This window comes from Mauremys mutica, chromosome 1, assembly GCF_020497125.1.
Source record: "Mauremys mutica isolate MM-2020 ecotype Southern chromosome 1, ASM2049712v1, whole genome shotgun sequence".
NCBI lineage: Eukaryota > Metazoa > Chordata > Testudines > Geoemydidae > Mauremys > Mauremys mutica.
Window position 1 is genome coordinate 179,384,608 of NC_059072.1, and position 26,924 is coordinate 179,411,531.

The 26,924-nt window shown below is 41.0% G+C and overlaps 1 protein-coding gene across 6 annotated transcripts in view; it reads left to right on the top strand.

Moving 5' to 3' along the window:
* Positions 1-26,508, top strand: part of POU1F1 (POU class 1 homeobox 1) — a 301,956-nt gene extending 275,448 nt beyond the window's left edge. For 5 of the 6 annotated variants that reach the window (XM_044980696.1, XM_044979851.1, XM_044978267.1 and 2 more), the window contains 6 exons: positions 8,937-9,002; positions 10,868-10,981; positions 12,163-12,408; positions 17,386-17,550; positions 20,547-20,607; positions 24,064-26,508. In XM_044980696.1, the coding sequence (XP_044836631.1) occupies positions 8,937-9,002; positions 10,868-10,981; positions 12,163-12,408; positions 17,386-17,550; positions 20,547-20,607; positions 24,064-24,277 (866 nt within the window). In that variant the 3' untranslated portion in view covers positions 24,278-26,508. Of the gene's footprint in view, positions 1-8,818; positions 9,003-10,867; positions 10,982-12,162; positions 12,409-17,385; positions 17,551-20,546; positions 20,608-24,063 lie in introns of those variants that run through there. The other variant, XM_045032378.1, reaches the window with a different exon arrangement.
* Positions 26,509-26,924: the final 416 nt, after the last annotated feature.

Consider the following 26,924-nt stretch of genomic DNA (forward strand, 5'->3'; position numbering starts at 1 on the left):
GTTGGCAGTTTTTTAAAGAGACATTATTAAGGCACAAGAGCAAAGGTTCCTAATGCATAAGAAAGATAGGAAATATGGCAACAGATCACTCTGGCTAAAGTAGGAGATCTTCAATGATCTGAAACTCAAAAACACAAGCATGTAGGGACAAAATTAGAAAGCTAAGGCACAAAATGAGATTAAACTAGTTCTCAACATAAATGGTAACAAGAAAACATTTTACAAATACATTAGAAGCAAAAAGAAGACCAAAGACAGAGTAGGAGGGAAAGACAATAACAGAAAACACAGCAATGGCCGAATTATTAAATGCCCTTTTTTGTTTGTTTTCACCAAAAAAAAAAGGGAAAAAAAAACAGTAATTGGACAACTAACATAGTGAACATTAGTGTAAATGGGATAGGATCCGAGGCTAAAATATGGAAAAAACAAGTTAAGAATTACTTAGACAAGTTAAATGTCTTCAAGTCAGCAGGGCTTGATGAAATTCATCCTAGAATATTTAAGGAATTGGCTGAAGCAATCTCTGAGCCATTAGCAATTATCTTTGAGAACTTGTGGAGGAAAGGAGAGATTCCAAAAGACTAGAAAAAGACAAATATTCCCCTTTTTATAGATAGGTAGTATACGACTAACTCAGGGAATTACAGACCAGTCATCTTAACTTCAATATCTGGAAAGATAATGAAACAAATAATCAAAGAATCAGTTTGTAAACACTTAGAAGATTATAAGGTGATTAAGTAACAGTCAGTGTGGATTTGTCAAGAGCAAATCATATCAGATCAATCTAATACACCTCTACCTCAATATAACGCTGTCCTCGGGAGCCAAAAAATCTTACCGCGTTATAGGTGAAACTGTGTTATATTAAACTTGCTTTGATCCACCGGAGTGCGCAGTCCCATCTCCCCCCACCCTGGAGCACTGCTTTACCGTGTTATATCCGAATTCATGTTATATTGGGTAGCGTTATATCGAGGTAGAGGTGTATCCTCCTTTGACAGATTAACCAATCTTGCAGTAGGGGAAAAACAGTAGATGTGATATATTTCAACTTTAGTAAGGCTTTTGATACTGTCTCACATGACCTTCTCATAAGGAAACTAGGGAAACATAGCCTAGATGAACCTACTGTAAGGTGGGTGCACAACTGATTGGAAAACCCTACTGAGAGAGTAGTTATCAGTGATTCTTAATTTAACTGAAAGGGTATATCTAGTAGAGTCCTGCAAGTATCTGTCCTGGGTCTGGTTGTATTCACTATCTTCATAAATGATTTGGATAATGGCATAGAGAGTACACTTATCAAGTTTGTGGACGATACCAAGCTGGGAGAGATTGCAAGCTCTTTGGAAGATTACATTCAAAATGATCTTGATGAATTGAAGAAATGGCCTGAAATAAACAGGATGAAATTTAATAAGAAGAAATGCAAAATACTACACTTAAGAAGAAATAATCAGAGGCACAAATACAAAATAGGAAATGATTGCCTAGAAAGGGGTACTGAAGAAAAGGATCTGGGGGTTCTAGTGCATCACAAGCTAAATATGAGTCAACAAGGTAATATTGTTGCAAAAAAAGTGAACATCATTCTCAGAAGTATTAGCAGGAGTGTTGCAAGCAAGACATGAGAAGTAATTCAAGACTGAAAAGACCTCAACGGGAGTCCAGTTCTGAGCACTACACTTTGAGAAAGATGTGGACAAATTGAAGAAAGTCCAGAGGAGAGCAACAAAAATGATTCAAGATCAAGAAAACATGTCCTATGAGGAAAGATTGAAAGCACTGGGTTTGTTTAGTCTGGAGAAGAAAAGACTCTGTGTGTGTGTGTTGGGGGGTGGGGGGGCATGATAATAGTCTTCAAGTATGTGGTTATAAAGAGGAGGGTGATACATTGTTCTTCTTATCCCCTGAGACAAGAGGAGAAGTAATGGTCTTAAATTGCAGGTTAGACATTAGGAAAAACTTCCTAACTCTAAGGATAGTTAAGCACTGGAACAAATTACCTACGGAGGCAATCTCTGGAATCTCTGCCATTGGAGGTTTTTAAGACCAGGTTAGACAAACATCTGTCATGGATGGTCTAGATAATACTTAGTCCTGCCTCAGTGCAGAGGACTGGATTCAATGACCTGTTGACATCCCTTCCAGTTCTATATAGTTCTATATATGGTATAGAGGGGTTGTGGCTGCTGTTCCAGCCCATGTGCTAGAGTCACAGCCATTGAAGACTTGAGTCAGGAGAAGTGGATTTCACCTCCCCATCTCTTTGCAGTCCATCTCTATGGAGCCCAAACATTCAGGCTTTTCTGTTCATGGAGTTAATTTCTGCTTAGTGAATAAAATATTGAAATGAATGCTTGTCAGTGAGAACAGCAGCAGCAGAATTGCGGCTAGATGATTATAAAATCAAAGAGTATTTTATAAATTCTCCATTATTCAATACATTGGTTTAGAGCCTCATTAACTCTGATGGTAACAGTTTTAATGAGCCAGGATATTACACAACCACTGTTGAGCAGTGAAAAGTCGGTCAAAACTACTTTGCATATGACAGATGCCCCCTGATGCAGTTAACACCACTTTAAGCATTAAGGCTATGTCCGTGGGATGTAAACTATCCTCTGTCTCAGCTTCCTACCACACCATGCTCTGATCCAGTGTCTGTGTGGATCATGGAAATTGCTTTTTTAAAAAAGCAGTTAAATAAAATGCATACATTCTGATCCATCACCTGTCAGTCAATGGACGATTCTCCACTGACTAATTGTAAGTTGGAACAAGCCCAGAATGAATAAACTTAGATGGCAATACATTAAATTTAAATGTTTCCTGCAATTTTGCAACACTTGTCCTTAAAATTTTGATATTTACTGCAATGCTTAAGCTTAGATTTATACTTAAGAAGTAATGGGCATGGCTCTGTACCTTAGCTTAATCCCATTAGTAATCATCCTTTATGCTATAATTCTTTTGAAATGCCTAAGTACTAAAGACAGACTTATGAGAAAATGTGAACTATGGATACCTCCAGATGTAAAATTGTTTGGAGGACTTTGGGGATTTTGTCCACATGGCCTTCCTCTGAATTGGTACATGCTCTAATTCTTAATGGCATCACTATAGCTACACCGCTGAAAGAGGCGCTTTCAGGGGTGATATCAAGTGTTCAACAGATTGGCTATTTGGCTTAATATCAATCTTACAAATATAACCTGGCAAATTGACATAACACATATAAAAACAATATGAAAGATCTGACCCACCCATATCTAATTTTTTTAAGTGTAGCAACCAAAGATTATCCATGTGTTTTAAAAAAGTAAAAACTTCCTCAAGTCAGAGTTAGATCTCATCTCTTCAGAAATACAGAGGGACACAGCTTCCCAGTGGGACACGCTTGCTTATTCTAGCCCTAGAGGAGCTTAAGGGAACAGTCTTTAAAGTCATGGCATTTTAAGATGCCACAAATCTACTTTAAGGGATTTTTTTAAAGACATTTTGATGCATCTCTGAGCCCTGTACTATTGGATTAGGGCACTCTGCATAGCTGCATTGGTTTCAGTGTCTTTTCTATAAAAAATTACAGAATATAGGATTGTGTAGTATGGTATAAGGATTTTCCCCACACTTTTTCTGGGATGGTCTGCTGAACTCCCTGGGGGACTTACTACTCCTGAGTAATGTGGCCATTGCAATTTCATGCTAATGAAACACTTAGATTGCAAAGGCAATGGTTGGGGCAATGGCCATCTTTTTGTTCTGTGTTTGTACAGAGCCTAGTGCAATGGGGTCCAGGTCCTTGACTACGGCTTATAGGCGCTATGATAGTACAAATAAATAGTAACAATAATAATAAATGTATGAGTGCTTAAATTTCTAGTATTTGTTGTTTTCTTTCAGAATCTTAAAATATTGTGTACATAGCTTTTCAAGAGCAGACATAAATTAGCTTAGATAAACATTTAGCAGTTTATGCTTACTTATGTAAAGTTCAGAGCCTCTTTGCTAGATATATTCATTCTATGGTGTATAGCACTGATTTAAGCAAATGTGACGAGTCAGCTGACATTCGTGCAAATTCTTGGCATTAGATTAATTTAGATTAATTTTTCTATACATTCTTTCATAGACTTTCATTTGATTTCTCTGCCAAGTAGCCATCAAAACAATTCCCGAGTGAGATTTTTGAAGCAGGTGTTAGCTATGGAAAGCTATTCAGTATTAACCGTACCTGCCTCACCTCTACAAACTTTGGAGACACCTTTTTTCCCCCCTGATTACTGTTCTTTCACAAAAGGCCAGATTTAAAGTATCTGTCAAATCACGTCTCTGGTTTCCCTCTTCTCCCCCCATTAATTGGGCATCTATTATGTTTGGGTGAGAAGGAAGGAGGCTCTAGGCTGATATAGCAATACTGCTGGGAAAAGAACATTAACATGGATAAAGGGATTTCCTAGTGGTATAAATACCTGCACACGACCTCCCTGGGCTCTGGAGCCCTTGTTTATGTATATATGCAAGTTAAGACAACTGGAATAGAGTTTGACTGCTGTTAATCAATAAGGATATATTTTGTTAGAAAATAGGGGAAGGTGTTTCTTTGTCTTTTCTCCTTTTGTGGGAATGAGTTGCCAAGCATTTACTTCAGCCGACACCTTCATCCCCTTGAATTCTGACTCTTCTCCCGCTCTGCCTCTGATAATGCATCATAGCGCTGCAGAATGCTTGCCCGTCTCCAACCATACTACCAATGTCGTATCTACAGGTACTTTTTTACTAGAACAATTATGCTCTTGTTAACTTTCTTTTTAAATGCTTTACCCTCTTTCTGTAAATGTTGCCAAACTTAACATAGAGATAGGGAAACACAGGAACAGCTATTTCATATCAGCTCTGCAGTGACTAGGGACTACCTTGAAGCAGGAAAGTTTTCACAAGGCTATGTAAAAATGAATACATCCAGTGTGACTAAAATGTTTTTTCATTTTAGCCAAGTTTGTAGCTATCTCTAAAATTGTTATAGGATTAGGTTGAGGTATTTTACCAGCACAGTGATGTACTGGCTACAAATACTATCAAACTTTTGTAATGCAAAATAGTCTTCAATGACAAACGTCCTCTGAAATAAACCAAATTATATTTTGCCTATGAAACTTTAGTTTATAAATATATAAATGTATGATTTCAAATGGGTAATATACTTAAAATGAGGCAGATGCTGATGGCATTAGCTGGGGAAAATACCGCATTAATGGGAAAATTAACATTTTATTAAACATAATAAATACTGAGTAAAGACACTAGGATTTGGGTGAGATTTTCAAAAGCGCCACAGTTACTTAAGTGCATCGGACCCATCCTTCTGTGTTTTTGAAGTTGGCACCTTTATCTGACTAGGAATTTTAGTATGATTAACTTCAACTATATGTTAAAACTGAATAAAAATCAAATGTTTCCTAAGAGACATAAAATGTGCTTGCTACCTGAAAATATACAGAACTGGAGTTTTATCTCATTGGCCTTTCTGTTCTTTCGAATGAATGAAAATAAAAGTTCAGAAACAGAGAGAACTTGAATATTAATCTCAGCTAACTCAATGACTCAAATTGAGTTGCGTGGAGGGGAGAATTTTACTTGATGTCTTCAGTAAAACGATGATCTCTTGTTAAGCATACTGGAAGTAACATCTTTCAGTTGGAAGAAAAATGAATCACCTACGTACAGCACACTCCACAGAAAATTGAGAGTATTGATGACAACATGATTGCATATTAAATAGGGGGCTCAAAATGTTTCATAGTGCTTGTTAGAAAAACATAGGACAACTTAAATTATAGAAAAGAGGACAAATTTCTATATCCATTTTATGGTAGCACTTTCTGAATTGTTTCTTTTCTGACATGCTCCAAAGTAAAGAAAATATCACCACAGCCTTTTACTAAGTCTATGCTTTACTGTTTAATAATCATAGGCCCAAGTCTGCAGTCCTTCCTAAAGCACAAATCCCACTGAAGTAAATGGAAATTTTGCCTAATAAGAAATGCAGAATCACATTCTATTTTATTGTATTATTATCCATAGCAAGAATGCCGGTATACAGTCCTAGAACAAAGAAAGACAAAGTGGGTGAGGAAATTTCTTTTAGTGGACCAACTTCTTTTGGTGAAAGAGACAAGCTTTTGAGCTACACAGAACTCTTCAGGTTCAGGAAAGGGGGAAATGAAGAAGAACTCTTCTATAACTTGAAAGGTTGTCTCTTTCACCAACACAAATTGATCCAATAAAAGATATTAACTCACGCACCTGGTTTTTCTAATATCCTGGACTCAACACAGCTACAACACTGCATAGAATAAAGAAAGCAATAATAGAGAGAACATTTATTAGTATTAGGGGAAAGGTTCTAAGTTTTTAATACAGATGGTAAGAACTGTAATACACAGTGCTATGGTGCAAAAAAGAAATGTATACGGATTTTTACACTGAATCATTATTTAATTATTTTTTTTAAATGACAAAATCCCTCACAATGCATATGGGCCTTGTAGTTCCATTGCATATGAATTAATTTTGCTAATCGGCAAGTAAGTGAACACACACAAAAGCAAAGATACTGCATCATAAACTTTGACAAGTATATGTTATCTGTATGCTATATATATTATTAGAGATATATTCTGGAATAGATTTTATTTTAAAAAATATCTTAGCAATGTAAGACTTCACTCCAGCATCTGCTATTAAAATATTGCCAGGAAGTTGGAAATGTCAGTGTTTTATGTCTGAAAATCATGGGATGTGTGGATTAGGAAATTGCAGATTGGCAAAATTCAACAGTAAACAAGTAATTCAAAATAAGACTTTGTCTAAGCACAAAAGTGGTACAGCTTTATCTATACTGGTGTAGTTAAAGCAGTATAGTAGTCCCTAGTGTGGATGCAATGCTGGTATGAATGTGCTTTACCAGTATAGTTTATTCCTGTATGGAAAGGAGAATAAGCAATACCTATCTAAGGTCCCCTTATACCAGTATAATTGTGTCAACAGTAGCCGCTGTACTGGTATAAATATATTGGTGGTAAAAATCATGCCACCTCCTCCCTCAGCTAAAATTGTTATACTAGTGCAAAACGTGTATGTAAACTATATTAGTGTAGTTCTAAATATCTGAACTTTGATGACCATGAAAATAACAATGTTGTAAACTATTAAAATTTCATAGATCATTGTTAGCATTTTTGCTACACTGCAGAAATCCTTCTGTGCATTTATACAATTCAGAAGAATCAAAGAAACCAACATAGTTCTGTAGTCTTAGAGACAATTCATATACAATCCAGTACTTTAAAAATATCCACTTGTTTGTATCTATTTTTCCTTTTACTCCCAGAGCAAGGGTGAAAGCAGTGCACATTTCTCCAGACTGTTCTAGCAACATGCTTCAGCTTTGATGTAGAAGGATTAGCCATGAATAGTAACCAAGTCATGCAGTCAGCCCACTGAATTGCCATCCCACTAACCAATATTGAAATTACAGTTAGGGCTACCCAGTTTGAGTTGTCATAAGTTCCTGAACGAGCCCTGATGTAGGATTTAGTGTTGCTGGGGCCATTTGGAAGCAAGGTGAATTTCTGAAAAGGTCAAAAGCATGGCCTCTCTATTGTTTGAGGGAGAGGGCTAAATCTATTATTTGGAAGCAACAGCAGACTCATAAAGTTCTTTCATGTATCAGCCATTAGAGGGAGACAATATATTCTCATTCTGTGTGATTTAGCACATCTCCACGTATCTTTAATATACAACATCTTCAAAAACCAGACTTCTTGTTTTGCTTGCATGCATGCAGAAATGCATTACAGATTTTTGGGATGCTGACCCTAGACATTACGGAGCAGAGATCTGACCTTCAATCTCTTCATTAGAGTCAGCCAAAATTATTAATATTTTTATTCACAGAATTGACCAGCAATAGCCCAACATTTGGGGATACAGAAAACTTTACAGAATATTTTGTCAGCATGAAATGCTGCCCTACATGGCCAATAATTTTATTATTGAGGGTCATGCTGCTTCTTAAACCCTTACCTGATTTCCTGAGATGCCTAATACATAATAGTGTAGCCAAGCAGACAACGGAATCTATTTCCTTGTTCTCTTCTTCAAACTTCTGCCAGCCATCCTGCTGCCTGCCAGACTCCTGCGCAAACTATTTAGACAACATGCTTGTGGCTCTATTGCTGCTGCTATTGCAAAATGTTGTTAGGCCTAAATTTTCAAAGTTTTGCATGTCTGTACTTTTGAATGATCATCTGGAGACACCTTAAAGGGCCCTGGTTTTCAGAGGGTGGGTGCTCAGCACTTCTAAAAATCAGGCCCTTTTAAAGTGTCTTCATGTGAGTGCCCCAAATCACTGCATGCGCAAATGTAGGCTTTAGCCTACATAGAAAATTGTCCTCTTGGTTATATATGCTTCTTTTAGGGTTTTCATTTTCGGGGCTGATGGGCTTTTCAAGAACTTAGAAAAGATTAAAGTAAAAATAGATGGAACAATATGATCTCCATAGACATGTAAAGAGGAGAGCTTGTCAGGATACCTAAATTATTACACTTGAGATAATAAATTAAGACCTGGTGAGATAAATCATTGCTCTTGGCTAAAAGTGAGCTAGTCTGTTTTCTGCTGAGGCATGAGCACCTACTGTAGGCTGTTTCCTACAGAATTACCTTGAGAGTTAAAAAGCAGTATAGAATGGTTAGCATACAGACAAAAACAAAGTACAAAGATATTCTCTACCTCTGGACTGAAAGGATGTATCTTGAATCCTCATACATTTTCTTACCAGTCTCGTCTGTTTTGTCTTTGGTCCATACTCCTAAATGTTCCCACGTGCACTTCTCCATGGCGACTTTGGGAAACGCATCTACAGGTCTTCATTATTCAGTCCCTTCCTGTCATTATGGAAACCAACAGTCTACCTATGGGGTGATGGCAGGTAAGAGAGATTCACTCTAACAAGTTAGTTATTGGCATAATTATTTGAGGGGAATTTTCCTTAAGAGGAGCTGAGGGAAATGGAGGTTAATGAGAGGAAGGATGGCCTTATGGTTAAGGCACTGGACTGGGACTCCAGAGAACTGGGTTCAATTTCATCCTCTCTCACAGCCTCTATCTGGGGATCCTGAGCAAATCACTTACTTTCTCTGCCTCACTTCCCTGTCTGTGACACTGGGATAATGCTTCCTTTCTCTCACCCATTGTGTGTCTTGTGCACTTAGACTGGAAGCTCTTTTGGGGCAGGGACTGTCTTCTGCCATTATTGTATGTGTGTACAGTGCACTGGGGCCCCAATCTCAGTTGGGGCCTCGGGGCCCTATGCAGTACAAATCATAAAAATTATGCCTGATTATGGAATTTTTATTGAATTCAGCACAGGACGGAGCTGCTTCAGAATTATCCACCCAGGGTGAGATCAATTAAAGAAACAAAAATAAATGTAGTACCATTTTTGGTGCTCATAAAACTTGTGACAAGATATCAAACATCCAGTTAATTGTGACTCAGATTTTGGCTTGTGAACATTCTATTTCTCAATCCAGAGTCCCTACTCCTTTCTCTAAAGCTGGATAGCTCAGTGGTTTGAGCATTGGTTTTGCTAATCTCAGGGTTGTGAGTTCAATCCTTGAGGGGGCCACTTAGGGATCTGGGGCAAAAATCTGTCTGGGGTTTGGTCCTGCTTTGAGCAGGGAGTTGGACCAGATGACCTCCTGAGGTCCCTTCCAACTTTGATATTCTAAGCTGACTTGGAGCAGGTAGGGAATGAAAAAGGCATATTCTGGATTCCACCTAACCCCATGTTGTTCTTCGCTCCCAGTATCTAGTGATACAAAACAAAAAGTTTGAGGTCACACCTTAACAGCTGATAGCTATAGGTGATTAGGATTGTCCCTTAGAATCTCAAGGAAAATCACATTGTTATGTGATAGAGGGGTTACTATATGTGTGACACCACTATACCTTGTTATGAAATATCAAGGGAAATGTCCGGTGTCTGACATGGTTTAGTAGGTATAAAAGCATTAGTCTTGCACAGACTACTGCAGGCTTTATGATTAATAACAGGCTGCCAAGCTTTGAAATAGGTACTTATGTTGAGTAATAACAACTTGCTTTCAACCAGAGTGAACACATCCGGGGTGGTTTCTTTTCACAGAGATACTGTAGCTGACATGTAGGAATGTCAGTCCTTCAGAGTGAAAGGAAATGTGTGTGGAGGCCAAAGAGAAATCACTTAATTCAATTTATGCTTTTCCAAATCTCATGCAACAATATGAACTGTTTTCACACAGAAGATCAATAGAGTTTATGATGCAACTTGTAAAGATGTTTTAGCAGCCAGTGCAGTTCTCTAGATACCACACTGAAGAGAGAAGAGAATTTGTTCAATATAAAGGTGTTCAAGTCAAGTATCAACCAGCAAAATAATGTAATGATGCCAGGGGAAGAGACTTGCCAGGAAATAACCATGGCTCAAAACTAATCCAAAATCAAACACAGCATTTTATTTCAATTGAGGAGGAGGGAAATGTAAAAATAAATCAGCACAGGTGAATGTTTCCTCATGTAGATTTTTCTGGGACAGCAAGTAAGACTCTTTCTTTCTTCACATGGCCAAATGCTCCTGCTTCTCTGTCTCCTCTTGTGTCTCTGGTACAGAAATTCTTGCTCAGATCTCTATGGGAAGTCCACCGAAGAAGAATCATTAGATGAGGAGGGTTTCTATTCAGAAATATCAACCTATTTCTACAACAAAAGAATTCCATGTTGCTGCAGTCTCTCCTTTTTTCCACTTCCTTTTAGGCATCAAGCCTGCAACCCCAGAGATGTTATCAGCAAGTCTCTCCCAGAGTCGCATTTTACAGACCTGCAGCATGCCCCATCCCAATGTGGTGAATGGAGTCAGCACTCTGCAAGGCAAGTCCTTCTCTTGTTTAGCCTTTTTCCCTTCAGACATTTAACAACTCCCTCCCCCTTTTCACAGTCATACTGCATGCGACTTAGTATATCACTAGGGTTAGAACCTCCATTGTATTCCCAACTCTCTGGAGGATGTAATCTAGGCAGTGAACAAGACAAAAGAACAAAAGAGAAGGAAGAGAAAGGATGGATGGTCTTGTGGTTTAGATGCTGGGCTGGAGATGTGGGTTCACTTCCAGACTAGACTACAGACTGCATGACTGGGCAAGTCAATTACTCTCTTGATTCCCCAGCTCTAAAATGAGGGTAAGAATTTTTCTTTTCTCCCGTGCTTTGTCTGCCTTGTCACTTCAGAGAGACAAGGTGAGTGATATCTTTTATCAGACCCACTTTTGTTGTTCAATAAAAGATGTTACCTCACCTACATTGTCTCTCTAAAATTCTGGGACTGACACCACTACAACAACAATGCAAGCAGCAGTGGAAGATATCAGATTTTGTCTGTTCAGGTCAGGGAGTCTCTCTCTGTTTGTTCAGTGCCCAGCACAAAGGGCACCTGAACTTGATTAAATGGAACTATGTAGTCCAATAATGAATAACATTTAGCATAAAGTAGTTCATCTTTGTGCAATTACTTTCATCTCTAAAATTATAAAGTGATGATCTTATCACTCATTGGGCTTCATCCTGTAGTCTTTACTCAAGGAAATGTCCCATTGAAATTGGTTGCATATAGTACTGAATCTGCATATCACATGTAGTTTATAAAGTAGTATTGTTGGTACCAGAAAGCTAACACAGACTATGGGCCAGATACTCAGCTGGTGTAAACTGACATAGGTCCATTTACTTCGATGCAAGTGATGCTAATTTGCACCGGTTGAGTACTTGTCCCTATCTAAGGTACTTATATGGCCCTCCTTCTCATAGTATTTGAACACTTCATAGCATGTAGTACTATTATTCACATTTCACAGATAAGGAACTGAGGCAAAGCATGACAGTTCAGGGAACTGAGCCTTGGCCTCCTCAGTGCCAGGCTGATGCCCTAACCACTGGATAGTCCTTCTCTATAGAATGTAATATTACAAAGCTTAACAGTTGGTAGTTGGTACAAAGGTTTATTATGCAATGCTGGAGAATGATTATATCAAATTGTGCTTTTTGGCTTCATGCAGGTGGCCTGACCCCTTGCCTTTATAAATTCCCTGAACATGCACTGAGTGCCAGTTCCTGTGCCCTGGGGCATGGCTTCACTCCCATGCACCAGTCTATCCTTGGAGATGATCCCGCAGCCACTGACTTCAAGCAGGAATTCCGCAGAAAAAACAAGTCTGTTGAAGAGCCAATAGACATGGATTCCCCTGAAATCAGAGAACTGGAAAAGTTTGCCAATGAGTTCAAACTGAGGAGAATTAAGCTAGGTATGTGCTTTCTACCAGCCAATTATAGTCTGAAGATCCAAATGAAAGCTCAATTATTTCTGTATGTTTTATATTCTAGTCCATGCTTTATAATTTAAAACCTGCCTCACATTTACCAAGCTTTCTCCATACCTAGAATACTTGTTTAGAAATAATTACCTCAAGGTTTTTGCAACTTTTTGCAAGAACAGTAAGTGATTTTAAAACTTTCTGCAGTATCCAGGGCCGCCGGTGGGGGGGGGGGGGGGGGGAAGTGGGGCAATTTGCCCCAGGCCCCGCAGGGGCCCTGGCCCGGCGGCGGTCCGGGTCTTCGGCGGCATTTTGGCGGCGGGGGGCCCTTCAGTGCCGCTGAAGACATGGAGCGACTGAAGGGCCCCCCATCGCCGAAATGCCACCGAAGACCCGGACCGCCGCCGGGTGAGTACAAGCGCTGCAGCTCCCCTGATTTGCCCCAGGCCCCCTGAATCCTCTGGGCGGCCCTGGCAGTATCTACTACTTCTGTCTGCCTCTGAAAGCAAATTATTTTTACCTGGACTAGCTGTATTATAGGGGAAAGTGTGATTAATTACACAAATCATACTGTAAAGTTGCATTTAATTCAGCCTTTCAGGATTGTCCTGGAAATTTGCCAAACCGGATACAAAATCTACTTGTTACTATGATAGTGAAAAACCTAAAGATACTTTGCCTGTCAAAAATGATTCACTAAGGCAGTTGTACAAGTTGTAAGGCTGATTTAAGGTATGATTTAGATTCAAAATGATACATTTTAAAGTGATTTCAATTGAGTTGAACAGGAAATGATTTTTATCCTGTGAAAATTGATGAAAGTGAAATTTTATCCATTTTCACCAAGTTGGCTGCCCAAAATAGTAAAAAATACATTTTATTTATTTTTTATAAAACCCATTTTTAAGAAAGAAAGCAGCTGTTGTAGCAATACATTTCCTTTTAGTCAAAAAGCCATTTTCATTTTAGATGGAAAATTTCCATCCAGCTCTAGTCTTCAACCCTTCCTTTAAAATTGTACTCCAAGTTTTTTCCTTTAAATATCCAAATGATACATATAGTGTGACCCCCTCACCAGTATACAGGAATTAAAGTAAAGACTTGTTTACACACACAGTTGCACTTGTTTAACTCAAATTGGTTTTAAAACAGATTTATTTAAACTGAGGCAAAACCCCTGTGTGACACTGAAATGGATTTAAACTCAGCTTATATCAGTATAGCTGAAATCAATTCCATGCTGACAAACAAAATTGATACTTCATTCTTAATTGAAGGGGGTTGCAGTGATTAGGACTTGATCTACACTTAAAACCTATATTGGCAGAGCTACCTTAGTTAGGGATGTGAAAAAAACCACACCCTTGAGCAATGTAGTGTGCCAACAACCCCCTAGTGTAGATACAGCTGTGCTTATGAAAGAGGGCTTTTGGCAGCATAACTTTGTTTGGGGAAGTGTTACTGCATTGACAGAAAAACTCGTTCTAGCGTACAATGCAGCTACACTATGGTGCTATGTCAGCATAGTCTCTGTAGCATAGATATAGCCTTAACTACAAGAATTTCTAAACAGATTTAGTTAAATCAGTACAAATTTTGTGTGTACGCAGGCCTTAGTTAAATCAGTGTAACTTCATGTAGATAAGGCCTTGGAAAAAGCATGGGAGAACACAGCTGAAAACTAGGGTTGCCAACTTTCTAATTGCACAAAACCAAACACCCGAGCCCGACCCCTTCCCCGAGGCCATGCCCCCCACTCATACATTTCCCCCTCCCTCAGTGGCTCGCTCTCCCCCACCCTCACTCACTTTCACTGGGCGAGGGCAGGGGGTTGGGGTGCAGGAGGGGGTAAGGGCTTTAACTAGGGGTGCGGCCTCCAGGGTACAGCCAGAAATGAGGAGTTCAGGGTGTGGAAGGGTGATCTGGGCTGGGGCAGGGGGTTGGGGTGCAGGAGGGGGCTCCAGGATGAGGGGTAGGGCAGAGGGGTTCAGGGAGTGGGAAGGGTCTCTGGGTTGGGGGTTGGGGTGAAGGAGGGGCATCCAGGTTTGGGGGGTGGGGCTCAGGGTTGGGCCATGGGCTTAATCAGGTGGCTTCTGGTCAGTGGTGCAGCGGGGGGGCTAAGGCAGGCTTCCTGCCTGTCCTCACTCTATGCTAAACATGCCCCAGCAGGTCCAGCTCTTAGGTAGAGGCATGCCAGGTGGCTCTGCGCACTGCTCTTGCTTGTAGGCACTGCCCCCGCAGCTCCCATTGGCCATAGTTCCCGGCCAGTGGGAGTGCAGAGCTGGTGCTCGGTGTGAGAGCAGTGCGCAGAGCCCCATGGCCCCTCTGCCTAGAAGCTGGACCTGCTGGCAGCTTCCAGGGCACAGCGCAGAGCCAGGACAGGTAGGTACTAGCCTGCCTTAGCTCCGCAGCGTCACCGACCTAACTTTTTACAGTCCAGTCAGCAGTACTGACTGGAGCCACCAGAGTCCTTTTTCGACTGGGTGTTCCAGTCGAAAACCAGACACCTGGTCACCCTATTTTGAGGGAGAGGCCCCTACCTCTTGGGGGGAACTGAGGTCTCCCTTCTCCTGCCTCTTTGCTGGCTAGTGAAATGATCATGTTTCAAGCAGAAAAATCTGAATTCAGAGTCTGGGAGGAGAGGGTGACTTTCTCCAAGCCCTTTTGTCAGTAAGCACTTGCCAGGAGGAGAATAATTGTTCAGTCTCAGAGACCCCTATCAGCATCTGCCTGATTCTTCACACTTGACCCCCTGCTAGTTCCCTCCCCTCCTTTGGGAGGCAGAAAAGGAAAGGGAGAGAGCCTCCTGCCTCAAACTCTCCTGCCTCTTGTGGGAAATACAGGCTGGCCTGCCAGCTGCTTCCCCTTCCTTAGCTGGAATCCTGGTGGCACAGAGTGGTCCTGCCAGTTCCTTCTCTCTGCCTGGAACTCCATAGTGTGTGTTGTGTGGGTGTGGGTGGGTGGGGGGAGATGGTGGGACAGCACCATGCCCTATTTCTCACACATACATGCACTTCGGTTTCGCTCTTTGGGAACCTGGACTTCTCTCAGATTCATGTATTCCCTTGTCCCCGGGCCATGTCCCATCACACATGATGATGCAATTTCATTTCACTAAATGATCTCAATGTACAACATACATCAACCAAAACTGAGGCGCTCCCCCTCCAGTTTTAGATTTATTTTAACCACTGCTGAGTATCGTGGTGACCAGTTTGTTACCATCTGAGAACTACTTGGGGATGATGTGAAATGTGTGGATGATCTCAGCTTGGTTTCTGGTGGACAGATGATCACACTCACTGGCAGCCTCAGTACCGTACAAAGATTAAATGGGCACTGGTGCTGGATTATCCCTATCACCCCTATAGAGTTCCGTCCATGACAAGATGGAAGCACACTGGTGGGGTAAAGTGAGGAAGCTTGGTCCTGTCTGTGCTGCACTGAAAAAAATGATGTTGTGTGTGTCAAACACTGCAAATCCAGGCCCTTCATAGGTACTAAATTTACTTTGTGAATTAAGAGTTGTCATTTTTACATTATCTCCTATAACAATAGATTGTATCATTACAGAATATGGCAAGACTCCACTGTAAAACACAGCTCTATAAAAGCATGTAATTTATATGGCTGTAACAGTCATCTGTATTATCTCTACAGCTACAGGGATATTACCATCCATTTACAGTACAGAAATAAAGGCTAGAGCAAGGATATGCTGTCTGAAACAGTGTTTATGACCTGTGCTGTTTTGTTGTATATCGTGACTATTTAACTGTCAGTCATAGAAAGGGCAAGATTACCTATGCCCAAGAGTACTTCAGTAGTAATTATTTACAGTGGTATGATCCTGAATTCCTGCACACTCAAAACTCCATTGACTTAAACAGATGTGACTGAATAGAGACTGCAGGACTGGTCTTAGTGCCATTAATAAAAATGGGATGTACCAACAGCCTAAACTGAAGTGGACAGTGCCCTGCTAGGGCAAAATGTTAACGTTAATACAGACAGAGGGTCTGATACTGTGAGGCACTTTGCACCCTGACTACCTTCTAATGTCAATAGGAGGGGAAGACACTCAGCACCTTGAGGATTATGCCCGTTATGGGGAGGAGGTAGAAGAAGACTTAGCTGTGTCTACAGTGGGCATTAGGCTGACCTAACTAAGGCACTCACTGAATGACATTTTTCTCAAGCCCTGAGCAACATAGCTGGGTCGATAGAATTTTTGAGGTGTGGCCCAGGCCTGTGAGAGAAAGGACCAACCCAGGAAATGGGATCGGAAATTGTATTTTATTTTGTTGTTTCCATTCTTCTTTGCATAATGGTAGTGCCTAGAGCCTCTGCTCACAGATCAGGGCCCCATTGACCTAGGCACTGTACAGATACATAATGAAAAGACAGACCCTCCCCCATAGAGCTTACAATCCAAGTATATGAGGAGAATCAGCAGGTGGACACAACAAACTGAGGGTAAATGAGATTTAACAGGACAACAATGATTATTGTGAGAAGCAGCAGTCACAGAAATTACAATGGTGTGAGTAAAAATCAGAGTATATTCTTAGACTTTTTAAGTCTTAACTCTGAATTGTTCTTCTTTCTGGGTTTAAATCGGACCCATAACATTAAAATAAACTTGTAATTCTGTGTGCAGAATTACTGCATGATCATTTGCTGTTGCTTCCTGCCTGTATTATCATACTGGTCAAATTGCATATGTCTCATGATAGACATGGGGACGGATGCTCATCTCACCTGTTTACACTTGTGAACTCCACTGAAGTCAAGAAAGTTACAGCAGAGTAAGACTGATGTCAGATCAAAAACAGTCAAAGAAAATGCTTAAGGCATCTTGCCAAAAGTGTGTTTTGGGGGCAGTGACCAAGGCAGAATGTGTCTGAATGTAAATAAACCAGTTTAGGTTACTCAAGTTTTTTTTTAATCTTTATTGCTTTTTGACAGGCTATACACAAACAAACGTTGGAGAAGCCCTGGCGGCTGTGCATGGCTCTGAGTTCAGTCAAACAACTATTTGCCGATTTGAAAATTTGCAGCTAAGCTTCAAGAATGCCTGCAAACTGAAATTGATATTATCCAAGTGGCTGGAAGAAGCAGAACAAATAGGAGGTAGATATTTATAATACCCTAGAATTTAGTCTTACCCCTATAAGAAGCTCTTTAATGTATAAGATGGCTAGTAGTGTATAACTTCCACTGGTCCCGCTTTTTGTTTATTCAGGTGGGGAAGTTGAATATAAATATTGTAGGATCAGTACATGCATTAAATTCAGTAGGACTGATGCCTGTGTCATGGGTAGAGGGAAGCAAACCTGCCAGAAACGTGTGGCCGACACAAATTAGAGAGATGTGACTCTCTCTTATGTTCCTCATTTCCCTCAAGCCCAGATCTTGAGGTGTGGGCAGCTGTTTTTAGATGCACCACCATTGAATTCTAGTCCAAAAGACAGCATAGCTGGCTGTGGAAGAATCACTGGTATAAGGAGATCTTCCAATGGCAGAGCACCGATGTTGCTCCCTACTACAGGTGTAAGGGATGTGGCAATGGGAAAAGGAATGTGACTAACCAACACCACACTGCCTATAACAGTAGTAAGGTGGGGGCTATCATGGGCGTGTTGACATCTGCTCTTTGCCATTGAAGGATCCCCTTCCCTATGCCCTGCAAAACCCCAGCTGCTGGACGAGCCCCTGGGATTCTGTGGCAGAGGCATGATTTAGGACATGATTTAGAATAGGTTAGCTATTGTAAATTACATTGGAAAACCTGCCCAGCACATAACTGGCTCAGGATGAGGAGAGCCCCTGGCAGTGTGTGGTCCTTGGCCTTAATCAACGATCTGAGCTACCATGTAGCTGAGGTTCCGCACATCAGCAGGTGCTATGCTGGGGGTTAGAAGAAAGCAGGTCCAGATCCAAAGACCAAAACAGGTGAGCATGTGGCTTTTTTATATACAGTAAAACTGACTCCTTCCTATTGAGGATCCAACTCGGCTTTGACAGAATTTCTCATCCGGGCCCCAGGATGGCTGATCCTTTCTAATCTCACAATCAAAGCTTCTCCTTTCAGAGGCATACAATATGTTCTGGAGTGCCACTGACAGAGGATCTAGTGCACACTAGATTGGATCATGTATATTTTATCACTGTCAGAATAACTTTACTGATCATTAAGAAAAGAGAAATGATGTGTAAGTAAGAAGATACTTCCATTGTTATGGTAGTTTTTACCACTGTTATTTAACTCCTACATTTTTATCTGTTTGGTTAACTCCTGTTTTTCCTTCTCCAAACCACAAATGATGGGGCAGGGCCTTGGGCGGAAGGGGCAAGGCTGGGGGTCAGCCTCTCCCAGCCAGCCCTTCAGCACTGCCCGGCCCGCACCACCTGGGGCTCCGGTGGCGATTTAAAGGGCCCGGGGCTCTGGCTGCTGCTGTGGCGGCCACTGCCGCCAAAAGCCCCAGGGCTTTTTAAATCGCTGGGCCCCGGGGCAGCTGCCCCTTTTGCCTGTTGTTTGTTCTACAAAAGCATCCTCCACCTCCTCTTCTTGATTTGATGGTCTATAGTAGATTCCATATCATCATGTCACCCTTATTTTATTCCTGTTATCTTTCCCAGAGACTTTCAAATGGTCAGCCTCTCATCTACTTCTGAACCTCAGATAAATGGGTATATATTCCTGATGTACAACACAATACCGCCTCCTTTTTCACTAACTGTCCTTCCTGAACAAGCTATACCCCCATACCTAATATTCCAGTCATGAGATTTAGCCCACCAATCTCTGTGATACCAATTGTCATCATTTAGCTTATGTACTAACACTTTCAGTTTTTCCTGTTTATTCCTGTTTATTCCATACTCCTTCCATTTGTGTATAGGCATTTAATATGTTGAGCAGATTCCCCCATTAATTTCCTCTTGTTGCTCCTGTGAGCCTATTGTAATTTTCCATGTCCTGCACAACATCTAGCTTTTTTCTGTTTAATGGCGGGCATTTGTCAACTGCCCCTTTGAATCTAGTATAAAGCCCTCACTAGGTTGGTGAATCAGTACGCGAAGATACTCTGGCCCTTCTTGGTCAAGTGGACCCCATCTCTTCCCAGCAATCCTTCGCGGAACAGCATCCCATGGTTGAGGAAGCCAATGATGCAATCTCAGATGCACCCAAAATCAGCACTTGTGTGAGCTCAGCCTGCATTCATGAGCCAGCAATGGCTGCTTGGAATATAAATTCTTTTGCCCTGTGTGTGGATATCCAGGCCAACAGACTTGGTGTTTCTCCAGTGCATTTTGAAAATGAACTGCATCTCTTGCAACAAATTACATCAACATTTCCCACTTTGACCATTAAACCCACTGGCACAAAACTGCAAAAAAAACAAAACAAATCAAAATAACCACCTCTGATCAAACCCAAATCAGGCCTATGAGTTTGCAACAAGATTCAGCCCTGGGAAACATTACTTGGGGTTGGACAGGAAATATTTTAATGTACAGACTGATTCTGACACACTCAAAAAATGAATCAGCTTTGAACCAACATAGATAGGTTCCTTCAGCACTGTTCACAACATAAACCTTTACTTCAGGGGTTCTCAAACTGGGGGTCGGGATCCCTCAGGGGGTCGTGAGGTTATTGCATGGGGGGTTGCGAACTGTCAGCCTCCACCCCAAACCCTGCTTTGTCCCCGGCATTTATAATGGTGTTAAATATATTAAAAAGTGTTTTTAATGTATAAGGGGGGTCGCACTCAGAGGCTTGCTGTGTGAAAGGGGTCACCAGTACAAAAGTCTGAGAACCCCTGCTTTACTTACTCCTGCAAGTGCAATTACAACATTCAGCCACCGTCAGGCGAAGTGGGTATTCACCCACGAAAGCTCATGCTCCAATATGTCTGTTAGTCTATAAGGTGCCACAGGACTCTTGACTGCTTATTCAGCCACCAGATGTCCCACAGAGAAATGTTTCAAAGCAGACCATTCAGCAACCATATCTGGTATGCATTCCTGGTATTAAAACATGACTGGTAACAACGGTTTCTAGAAATTTTTGTACTTGTTTTAATCTTGTATGGAAGGTAACTCCCCCTTTTTTAATATAGCTTTATACAATGAAAAAGTTGGCGTGAATGAGCGGAAAAGAAAGCGCAGAACCACCATAAGGTAATACAATGCTTCAGAAAAGTATGTATTGGAAGTCTTTTTTTTTTTTCCAGATCCTTATTAGGTTTGAAATCTAAGTTATACTTTTCCTTAGAAGCCCTATCTAGAGCTGGTTGAAAAAATAAATCAAAATTTGAAAAACGGACAAATTGTGTGAAAATTTTCACAAAAAATTTCATACCATTTATCAACCAACTAAGGAGCTGCACCAAAACTTTCAGCCTTTTAATTTTTTCCAACAACCCCCCGCCCCACACACACACTTTTTGTTTGTAAAAAACGTACCATTTATGACCCTTGGTAATCCCATCCTTTAGACGTCCAACTCAGTAATAAGCTTCTGTACCCCACTGGCTGCTTATACAGCCTCTGAACTTCCTTTGTGGGCGGTTTGATGATACAGGAACAATTGCACTACTTCTGCTATAACTTGTGGTGGTTAGTCCTGGTGGGTCTGGGGAAAAGCTTGCTGCAAAGAGCATCTTCCCCTCCCTCAGCCAGGGATCTGGATCCTGTGGAGCTTCTGCAGAGTGGCTTTCACAGGCTGTAAAGAAAGAAGGGAGGGGAGTGCAGGGTGCCAACTTCACATAGCAGGAAGTTGTCTGAGAAACCCTGAAAAGTCACTAGATGCTGCTATATAAGCATTCAAAAATGCGCCAAAAATGTCATTAAACAACATTTCCACAGAATTCAACAAAGAATTTTGTGTGTATAATATATATATATATATATATATATATATAATTACACACACACACTCTATAAATTTGCATTGAACATAACACTGAAATAATACATTATAGAATTTCTATATACACTAATCACTGAAAATGTGTTTAGACTGTAGGTCATATTCTAACAGGTGTTTGTCATAGAGTTTTGAAGTGCATTCCAGGGCTTCTTGTGCTGAGAGTCTGTGAGTGGGATTTGACTAGAGCTCCTGTTGGCAGAAGAGGTTATTTACTGTAACTGGAGGTTCTTTGAGATGTGTGGTCCCTATCTGGATTCCAAATGTGGGTGCGCATGCACACTGTGCGCCAGAACTGTTCATAATTGTGTCCATTGACCCGCACATGCATTGTGCATCAACTGCGTGGCACGTCTGAGGCTTTAAGAGGCTGTGAGGATTGACACTGCTTCAGTTCTCTCGCACCAGTAAGCAACGGAGCCTGGAGCGGAGGGCGGATATTGGAATCCAAATGGGGAACCACATATCTTAAAGAACGTCCAGTTACAGGAAACAATCTTTTCTTCAAGTGATGGTCTGTATGTGGATTCCAAATGTGGGAGAGTAGTGAGCAGTACTCACTGCAGAGGTGGGTGTGAGGGCTCAGCAGAAGTTACAGGCTGCAGGACAGCTCGGTCAACTGCTGCATCCGCCACTGGAGCAGGGGCGAGGGCATAGGGGGCAGTAAAAGTGTGGACAGAGGACCAAGTGGCCTCCCAACAAATGTCCTGCCATGGAACATCCGTATGGAAGGCTGACGTGATGGTTTACGCACACATGGAGTAGGCTATGACCCTTGATGGGGGGGGGAGACAATGTGAGAGAGAGCTTAGCAGTCCGATACAGAGAGGGAGATCCAGGGAGAGAGGGGTTGTGAAGAGAGGGTGTGGTCCCAGCAGCATTCTGCAATGGTAAGGAAAAGGCAGGATGAAGCTCAGAAGGCCCAAGTGTGGTGCAGATAAAAGGCAAGCGCTTGGTGGACGTCGAGGGTGTAGCGTGTGTTCCCTGTATGAGGCGTGTGGTTTAGGGTAGAATATGGGGACAATGTCCCTTGGAGCTGGCTTTCGCTGTTTTTGCACCTTTGGTGGCCCACATCTATGGAGTTCAGCTCCCTCTGCCTGTGGAAGCAAAGCCCATTAACAAAAGTATTTACATACATAAATAAGCAAAACCAGATGGGATAATAATACATCAATAAAATTATGTATTTTGAACCAATTATTAGCTAAACCATGATGAAACCTCTCTGCTAGGTTGTTCCAAACTATGACGACAACACCCAGGAATGGCTCCAGTGCAGATCTGTCCCAATGCCTGTATTAGCATGTATGCTATCCCAGTGTGATTGCAAAGAGCTTTCCACAAAATTTTGTTAAAACCAGCATGACTCTAGATTTCTATGTTAGGGGGAATAATCTTCAGATATCCGTGGTGTTTGGAGTCAAAGACCCTTTTTCTAATTACTGAAGAGGTCATAGTCCCAATACGAGACACCTCTTCACAGGAGACATGTCATCTCCAATTCTACATGGCATGCTGCTGCTTAGCTATCACACTCCTGATGCATCAGTGCTATGCTGGCATCCATGAAACATCTGTGATTTGCAAGCCAGTAAAACTAAGTGGTTCCTTACAAATGATCAGTTTTATATACATACAGTGCAAGGGGCACTCTGTGGACACAATAAGAAAATCTTCCCTGATCCCTTGGGGAGCATGGGACCCCAATCTGGGAACCTCTTTAAGAATGAGCTAGAAGAGTACCTTATCTGCACTTCGCTCTCATTGAAGACAGGGAGAATTGTTAGGTAGGTTTATTGAGGATAAAATAGAAGCTGGAGATGAAAAACAGTAAGTGAGTTAGCCTACTCCAGTGCAGGAGCTTTGTATGACCTGATCAAACTATTCATAATATGGATATGGGAAATAATATTTTATTTTCAGCTAGCTAGCATCAATAGCCCAACATTAAAAAGAAAATGTATTACTAATGAAATTACACTAAGGGCGCTCTAAAGTTACATGCAACATTATTCACCAGTACTAGAATTTCTGAAGTGTCTTGAACCTAACAGAAATAAACACGCTTCATATCTAGAATCAAGTGTACAGTGACCTCTTGTGGACAAAAAAAAATATAGCTAATGCTAAAACTAGGTGTGACAAGATCAAGCTTCTCATCCTAATTGCTTTTTTACAAGCACGTTTCAGGCACTTATTCTTTTAGGAGAATAAACAGCACACACAAAAAAAAGCCAGATTTCACCTATATTCAGCCTCACTGACTGAATATGGGAGGAAAATAGCACTTAACTTTTATGCTGTACCAGCTCAACCACAGCACATCTTCGGGTTCTACTGCAATGCAAATAGTAGGCTAAAACTGACTTTTGGGGAGAGTGTGATGGTTCTTGGGATAGGTTGTCTGCCATGTGCTATATAACTTGCATGAACTACATTTAATGGGTTACCCCTAAAATAATAATAAAGTCATTAGCAGCAGCGTGGATTGAAGGTAAAGATACTATCAGATTTTTGCAGCTCATGGCAGCATGGAACCATAATGCCCTTTAAACTCAGGTTTTTACTGAGAGCAAAGCAGTTTCTTGCCTTTTTTAGTGCAATATTTTTAATGTTCATATCATTGCAGCTTAGTCTAAAATAGCAGCCATGACCTGAATATGTCCAAAGTCAATAAAAGGGGTATTTTTATTTATCTCTTCTTCCAGCATTGCTGCTAAAGAAGCTCTAGAGAGAAACTTTGGGGAACAAAGTAAGCCTTCTTCTCAAGAGATTATGAGGTTGGCTGAGGGGCTTAACCTTGAGAAGGAAGTTGTGAGAGTTTGGTTTTGCAACCGAAGACAAAGGGAAAAGAGAGTGAAGACAAGTTTACACCAGAACACCTTTAGTTCCATTATGAAGGAGCATCATGAGTGCCGGTAAAGTTTCCTGTGCGTAGTTGAGGATTTCTGGGCATTTAGGATTTTCTTTTTTTAAAGTATTTTGTGAGTCTGAACAGAAACACGTTTCCTTTACAAGTTAGTCTATTTTAACTGTAATATCTTCAGTGGGCTTTATCTTAATGTAAAAGATTGGAAACATTGTTACTATATGTATGTGTGCAGGGGAGACAGTTGCTTAGGTGTCAACTATTCAATCGGCATTAGTCGATTAATGTGTTACAAATTGCACCCTAAGTACAATACACTCACTAGTTAATGTGAATTTTGCCCAAAAGATCTGGAATGATATCATTTGTGTTAATTACAAAGAAGTTACGTACTTACTGTATGTGAAAATGTTGACTGCACATGCACACGTGTGTGATGTGCTCCTCACTCCCCCAACAGCAATGAGCTTCACAAACCTCCTAGAAAAGCTACAGTTGTAGGGATCACTGAAGTGCCCCTTCCCAGCACCAAACATTTAGAGCCAATGGTGGAGGCTGTGTGATCAGTGGCTGGTCCTCATGCTAAACTTCAGCATCATTGAACTCTGTGGAAAGTGACCTGGTAATTAAGGCAGTTGCCTGTCTTAAAAAAACTGCTTACTGGCAAACAGTCTTTCTTCTTTAAAGCAGCCTCTACAGCTTCCCTCTTGCGGAGTCTAGCTGGTAATACAACCCCATGTAGGTGGGCTGAGTTCTATTAAGCAAGGACTGCAGAACTGCCCTCCCAAAGGGAGCATCGAATGTAGCTGCTTGGTCAAAAGAACTGCTATGTAATTGTGAGGCCAGGACTCCAGGTAGCAACTTGGCAGATTTCTAGGATGGAAACATTAGAGGCATTCTGGCTGCTGCCTTAGCCCTGGTGGAATGAGCTTTAAGACCCTGGAGGTATGACACCTTTGCTAATGTGTAACATTTCTCAATACACAGCCAATCCATTTAGACAGGTGCTGAGCAGAAATGGCATTTCCTTTACACTGATCGCCAAAGGCTACAGAAAGTCTTGCTGACGTTCTAAATGCTTTAAACCTAGTTAAATCAAAACTCAAATATAACCTCATTTTCCCCTGGGGAGAATGAGGTTTAGAAAAGAACAGGCAGAAATCATTATTTCTAGTCCTCTCTTCTCCTGTCCTGCAGAGCTGACAAAATGATTTCATAGCTCCACCTCCAGGAGCCAGGGATTGAGGGGAGTTGGAATAATGTGACTTCAGCACTCAAGGGACGGGTAGTCCAGTGATCACTGCAGCAACATTGCTCCCATTATTTGTTATAATGATACTAATTAATGTGTACATATTTCAAGCTTTTTCCCAGGACTACAATTACAGAAATGCACATTAGTGGTAATGGTAAATACAAAACTAATTTTTTATGAAGCAGGCGTGATGGTGATTTAGAAAATGACTAGATAATAGATCCAGAAAGAGGTTATAATATTTGAGGTCACTAACGTGAGTGTATATCAAGTAGAACATTTCTATGTTGGTGTGTTTTAAATAATACATAAGCCCAGCCGAGAAGGGGCCCTAGGCATGTTAAACTAAGGAATATAGTCTCCTGTATTAAGAAAATATATTCTTATGAACAAACTGCATTATTGCTTTTATTTTTCTTAGGAGAGGATTCTAAATTAAAACTCAGGTGGGGGGGAGGGGGAGAATCCCTTTCCCCCTTGCTAATGCACGTTTTATACAAGATTTGAACTATTCTAACCCCCAGACTGTCACAACACAAACACAGATCGGTCACTACTTTACAAAGCAAGAGTTCACTTTCTGGGATTAAGCCTCAGCCTTTACCACCAACCACAGGCGCTGTACTGACAGAACTGCACTTTGTAAAAAAAAAACAAAACAAAACAAAAAAAACTGGAAAGAGTAGAGAAATGAAGGTGATGACTTGTAATTTTTTCCCTTGGCTACTTTGTTTCTTTGTTTGAGGTTTCTTGTGGTGTACTATGCACATGTAGTCAAATTTGCAATATGGTATAGTTTTAGATTTTATTTATTTTCTAAATTATTTGCCTGTTTAAAAAGGGGTATTATGAAAAACTGTAACCCTATTCTTTGCCAAAAATAAAAGCATTGTTCAAATAACCCCTAATACCAAATGTAACTGTCCACATTTGTTTGGTTGTGATAGTATTTTGATTTTACTTTAGCTGCTCCACTCTGTTGCTACCTAATCTTTTTTGCATCCTACAGTAAATGCATCAGCAGTCATTACTCCCATGCTCTTGTCCTCCAAAATTGTTTATGAGTAAAGGACACTTTCAAAAGCATGGCAAAACAAATGAAACCAGGCACTGTGCCATTGTCACATAACGGAATAGTGAACAGTTAACTACAGCAAGCAGCTTGTCTGAAAACATCTGGGTTACAGAAACCCTAACAACAGGGCACCAGACTGACAGCTTAGATGTCCTACACCTAGATCCCTGGCCCTCCAGAAGGTGGGGAGTTCAACCCTATCTCTAGAAGCTACTGATCACTCCTGTCTGGTTTCACCCTCTTCCAGGCATCCTTCTGAGAATGCTCTTCTGACACCTGATCCTTTAAACCTGGGGGACAAGCAGCTGCAGTCTTAAGGTAGCCATATGCATTTGACTTCTGCAGGCTGTATCTTACCCTCCTCTCCCCC